The sequence below is a fragment of the Phasianus colchicus genome, chromosome 3 (assembly GCF_987193195.1).
Source record: "Phasianus colchicus chromosome 3, bPhaCol1.hap1.1, whole genome shotgun sequence".
In the NCBI taxonomy this organism is placed as follows: Eukaryota; Metazoa; Chordata; class Aves; order Galliformes; family Phasianidae; genus Phasianus; species Phasianus colchicus.
Genome location: NC_143438.1, coordinates 48,191,501 through 48,197,500, shown reverse-complemented (window position 1 = coordinate 48,197,500; position 6,000 = coordinate 48,191,501). Strand labels below are relative to the sequence as shown.

Sequence of the window (6,000 nt, the reverse complement as noted above, 5' to 3'; positions counted from 1 at the left end):
CAATATTTGAAAATCTGAAGTACAAAACCACGTCTCCTTCCAGCAGAGCTGGAGTATTTCAACAAACTTATCTACATTGGGCCAAGGCAAATGGCAGGTCAGGGAGCAAAGGAAAAACAACTCTTCTTCAGAAGAAGCCAAAACAATTTCTCTCGTGATATGCCATGTGGCCATATGAAGAGCATAAAAACCAGGGAACCAAAACCAGGGGTTGTGCTAACGAGCTTCAACAGGTCGCTAATTGTTTCAATTCCTGATAAGCAGCACTGCTGCCTAGACAATGGCTCAAGGGAATGTGGAGGAAGCTGTCTGGTTGATGATATCATCTCTCTTAGCCACACTGCTTTCTGTTTTGTAGCTTATTTTCCAGTTTGTTTGGGAGAGAAGTACTAGTCCAAGAAAACAGAGAGATCAATTTACAAAGTACTTTGGAGAAATGCAAGTTGATCAGACTTTCTGAGTACGGCATGTTTTTATTACCAAATTTTGAAATCTATCTTGAAAAGAAACGTATTTCTGCAAGTGCAGCTGTTTTTTTTTCTGTTTTGTTAAAATCCCTCCTCTGGGCAATGTGGGTAGCACCTCTTAGGGAAGGATTCCTCACAAACAGGGAGAAGGAATGAAAACATTTCAAGTTCTGTGGCATTTCCTCAACAATGGAAGAAGGTTGAAAGGCAGGCAGGAAAGCACAGAAGAAGGAAGGAAGGAAGGAAAAACTTTTATTAGCACGGTCTTTGCAGAGTACCCTGATGGAACACAGCTGAGATCAGAGCTACTATGAGTTTCTAGTCCTTAGTCAACTTCATTGTTACACACGCAGACTAGATTGCGTAAAACAAGGAAAACACTACCTAAAATTTGCTTTAAAAGTTATTTAACCAGAACAAATCATCTGGGAAAGTACAAATATTTCTAACTGGAAAAATATTTCTCTATAGCTGAGCTAGGCCTGGTAGCAAACCTTAGTGAATTATTAGTACCTTCATTGTTTTCTTTGGCCCCTCTGCACTATATTTGTAAAAAAAATCACTAAAAAAGAGAACAATTGTAAAAAGCAAATATTTTGTACAAAAATACAAAGTTTTAAAAGCTCTTAAAAGTATATTCCATATTATTGATAAGAGTTGGACTATATATATATATTTATATAAAATCTATATATTTGTGTATCTGTATAATTTTCCTACATTTGGGATTTTAGCAAATGAAACATCCTGTTTACACGGTTGCTTTATATGTTTTTTTTTAATATATGACTGACCAACAGTCTTACTCAGATTGAGAGAATGTCTTCTTGTGGAAGGAGCAAGTTGCTGATATCTGTGGTTACTGGTTGGGAAGAAAAATCTATAGCAGAATTAGTCCAATGGTATTTCCTGATGCTGTGGGGTGAAAGGCTTCAAACAATTGGATGCTGAAGAAGAGTTGGTGATGAATTCCTTTATGTGATTTAACCAGTTTTCAGTGCTTGCTTTTGGTTTTGATTTTTTTTTCTTTCTTTTTTTTGTTTGTTTTTTCTTGTTGTAGGCAATGTTGCTCTCTCCTAGGATTTTTTTTTCTTGAAGTGAATTTTCACAACACGTAGATATCTGTAAAGTCACAGCCTGTTACACTCCAAATATTTGTCCTACAATATGAGAGGAAAAAATCAAACAGAAAAACATCACATAAAAAGCTTGTGAAGATTAAACACATTTCTAAAAAGAAAACTTACTGAGATCAAGGTATGTTAAAATTCTAACTGGACTCATATTCAGATTCCATAAGTCCTGGAGGATAAATCTTTGTAAACCATTAGGTTTTTTTAAAATAACAAATGTATGCAGGGAAAGGAGGACACATTGTTTTGTTACTTATATATAGTCCTTCACTCTGGACACCCAAACAGTGTTATACACACACAAAGTTTGTTCAGCACTTTGTTTTGTTTTGTTGTAGGGGGATGTTTTTGTGGATGGGAAGTACTTTTGGCTCTAGCTGGCATTTTCATCTGCCTTTGCTAAAATTCAGCCCACATGTTTGCAAGTGGAGCAGCTGGGCACTCTCAGCAAAGCAATGTTACACCAAGTTGTACGTAGGTGTTAACAATTAGGTGAAACAAGGCCCTGAACACCATTACCACCTCACTGTGTAACGGCGGGGATGGATTCCAAGAAATCATGCAAATCACTCTGAACTCTGCCTGTGTATCAAGAAAGAGAGCCCCCATGGCAACTGCCTGGCTCAGCCATGAGACCATTTACGAGCCCTCCAATGCATTGGCCACTATTTGCAACAGAGCAGTTGCTTGTGGCATAGGGACCCAGCTCCTCAGCCCGATGGGACATCTCCTGGCAGCATTCCTTGTCAGAATTTTAAGGCCTTTTTAGCAGTCACCAAGTGCTTCCTGTTGCATAAACTCTCAGAACAGTGTTTGTTTTTTGAAGGCTGGTTCCAGAACCAGCCTAAAAGCCAGTTTTCACACCTGCTTGGCTGTTGAGTTTATAAAAACAACTTGTAGTGTGGCCAGGGTCTGAAGCACATGTGCCAAACCATGTCTGAAATTTTAGGCATGTTAGAAGTGGCCAAGATGCAGAGCACATGATGCCTGCAGTCAGTCTGAAGGCTGCTTTTCTAGAGAGCAATCAATCCAGCATCCACATCATGTACATTACTAGCACTGCCACTGGAACCAACCTTATGCCTGGCTCATCTCCTCACAAGCTACCCATTACCTAGATTTAGACTGGATAGAAGGAAAAAGTTTTTTACCATAAGGGTGGTGAGGCACCGTAATAGGCTGCCCAGAGAAGTGGTGGATGCCCCATCCCTGGGGACATTCCAAGTCAGGATGGACACGGCTCTTGAGCAACTTGATGTAGCTGTAGGTGTCCCGGTTCATTGCAGGGGAGTTGGACCAGATAATCTTTAAGGGTCACTTCCAACTCAAATGATTCTATGATTCTATCTGTGTGAAATGTACTTGAATTTGACCTGCCACATATAAAGTGAAATAATCAAATCAAATGTCTCGCTTACCTTTATCCATGTCTTTTTCACAAATGAAATTGTTAATGTCTTCACAGTAGAAGTCATTCCAGAGCCCAGCGTAGATTAACCCAGCACAATCTTCTCCTGGTCCGTGCCCATGACTCCAGTTATCAGGTTGCCCGGTTTTCCAGTTTCTTTCAACAAAAAAGCAATAGATATTATTGCACAACGCGGCACACATGACAGTTTTTCAACCACAAGAAATTAACAAAAACATCATGAGATCTGTTCTGAAAGGGAAATACACGTTGAGACAAACAATACACGACTCTTGCAGAAAATGGAAAACAGATGTATAACAGAGAAGGGAATCTATTCAGTCTCAGGCTGCCAAGACTCAAAGACCTAAAATTAGACCAATGAACTTTATTTTAGTTTCTGAATGTACACGCACATACAGTGGGAGTGCTCTATGTGCATCATTCTGAACCTGCACAGTGTGTACACTTCATTCCTGCCAGCAGATGGTACTGCGAGAAGCTGGCAGCAAACGATGGCAGTGTGGTGACTTGGCCAGTGACTGAACCGAGATGGACCTCTTGGGAGCACAGCAAGGGTTATCTAACTTAGAGATCAGTGTTTCAATAGAAGGTGAAATTTTGAGCTTATAAAGAATGTACAAAGTATGTATCTACATATATTTCAAGATCGTTAGTCTTCATGGTGAAAGTTAACGCAGTACATAAAGAGCTTGCAGAAAGTGTTTCCTTATCCTGTTTTTGTTTAACAAGTGAGAAAAACTTCCAAACTTAAAAGCTCAGTTTTCCTGAAGGAACAGGTTATTGACCAGAGCTCGTGATTGCTGGCTGATATGGGCCACACTCAGATAGAAAATATGCCTGCCTGACACAGAGCATCTTAGCAGGCACCTGGGGGGACATGTGGCTTTCCGAGTAATGAAATACTTTGAAAATAAGGAACTGACAGCTCTGAGGTTATTATGGGGCACCTAAACCCATGGAGTGATGGGAATCTATTGAAAGCAGTGGCTGAAGCAGGACTCAGGCACAGTGCTGCCATAAAAAGGATGAAAAATGAAAGCAGGGAAGGAGAAAAAGGGAAAAATATTATGGCTCATTTGAAATGCATCTGACTTTTTCCATGTTTCTCATCAAAATGAGCACCAATGAGATCACAGCTAATTATTTTGTAACAATTGACTGACTGAGCCTGTTTTTTTGGAGCACAGCATGTTCAGCTCTGTAAACTCTTCAGTATTAAAAATTTGGGTGGTTGAAATCTGTTCCATTTAGGACAAATTAGGTGTAACCCTAGGATTTCTGGAGAGCTGCCAATTCAGTTCTTGGCTAGCCAAAGCTTAGACACCCTTGTTTCAAGCATTTTCCTTATGTTCAATGCTTTCCACGTGGATTTGGTCTTTATCTAAAGGCTGGCCATTTTTTATCAGAAAGAACCCTCTATTTATAGCCACTTGTAATGCAAATAAGGAAAATTCAAATAAAGACAGAGAAACTGTCTGTGCTTTCCATCTCAACTTTGTAATAAAAGTCAGGAGGAAATGTTTTGGCAAGGAATGCTTTGCTGTGTAGTTACGTGATTCTTTCATTCAATGTTCAGCCTTCCTCCTGGCAAGGAAATAAAGCTGTGTGCATAGAGAAGGGAGAGAGAAAAAAAAGTTCAATAGCACCATCAGTAAAGAATTATTTCATTGGCACCTACAAACCTCTGGATCCATGGGACAATTTCTAGATGTTGTTTACAGAAGGGTTGGCAAGAACGGTAGAATCTGAAGAAAATGAACACTATTGTTTATATTTTACATACGTGTAAAGTGGTAAGGATCCATCCAGCCACCTCCATTCATTTTCCTTCTCTGAATCTGTAAGTCCAATCCAGAAGCTGCCTTTCCCTGAAATCTGCCTCTTTATCCATTGCTGTGGAAGAAAGATATTAGTGCATAACAAGCAAATACAGTCTTTGGAGATACAAAGCTACTCTGTCTAGAAGAGCATCTTTGCTATCAGAATAGAAATGCCTGGAGAAACTTTTTGAAGCTGAAGACAGGTTTCATGAGTTTGCTTTGCGATACCATATCCATTAGTACTGCCTGCAGGTGAGGTACAGAAAGCTAGTCATCAAAGTAAGGTGGACGTAAAGTCACAGCTAACATCTTATAGATGGAAAAAAAAAACAAAAACAAACCAATAAACCACCAACAGACAGGAAGCACTTGTATCTTGATGTTCCCTATGCCACATAGCCACAGAGTAATTATGTTTAATAGTACTAAAAGTACAGCTAGATTTATAGTTATATTAAAAACATCTGTGGGTCACAGTAGTCAGGTTGCATATATTAAAAAGAATTTTAAAATAAATTATTTTTAACACTGTACAAAAGTCCACATTTTGGGTTGTATGCATAGCATACTGGACTGCATCTTCAGAGGTTTGAAACTCCTCCAATTCTCACCATTCCTGTGCTATGTGACCAGCACCTTCAGGGTGAGATGCTCCTCACAAGGAATAACTGCTGAGCAGAAGAAGGTGGACAAAATGTTAACTGAAGTAAATCAACCACTGTGTGTACTTTCACTATATGAATTTATGATGCTCTCAGCTTCCACTTACTTTGTGGCTTCCATAATGTTAAATAAGCAGAGATTCCCTCGAAAAATGGAAAGAAAAGCTCGTTACCTGTTCTTCTTTGTTGTTTATGATAACCAAGCGCGATGCCTTCTCTTCACAGAATAACTTTGCCTCTTCAAAAATTTCCCTTTCAATTGAAAAGTAGTAGCATTTTTCTGTGTAGTTCTTCCAATGAGGAGAACAACCTATGATGTGATTTTTTTTGCATGAAATCAATTACTCATCAATCAATGAGCCAACAGTAACTTTCTGCATAGGGCCAATAACTAGGGGAGTATCCCATGCCCATCTACATGCACTGCCATCTAACATATTTAGACACGTTTTGAGAATTTATTTATGAAAATCCTGACTATGAAAT

The 6,000-nt window shown here is 39.1% G+C and overlaps 1 protein-coding gene across 1 annotated transcript in view; it reads right to left on the bottom strand.

Moving 5' to 3' along the window:
• The window catches only part of COLEC12 (collectin subfamily member 12), a 91,403-nt gene that overhangs the window by 1,803 nt on the left and 83,600 nt on the right, over positions 1–6,000 (bottom strand). Inside the window, exons 7-10 of the mRNA XM_031612977.2 lie at positions 5,688–5,824; positions 4,816–4,925; positions 3,019–3,164; positions 1–1,627 (exon numbers count right to left, since the gene is read on the bottom strand). The exon at positions 1–1,627 is cut by the window's left edge and continues 1,803 nt beyond it. Coding sequence (XP_031468837.1) covers positions 1,608–1,627; positions 3,019–3,164; positions 4,816–4,925; positions 5,688–5,824 — 413 coding nt within the window. The 3' untranslated portion in view covers positions 1–1,607. The remainder of the gene's footprint in view (positions 1,628–3,018; positions 3,165–4,815; positions 4,926–5,687; positions 5,825–6,000) is intronic.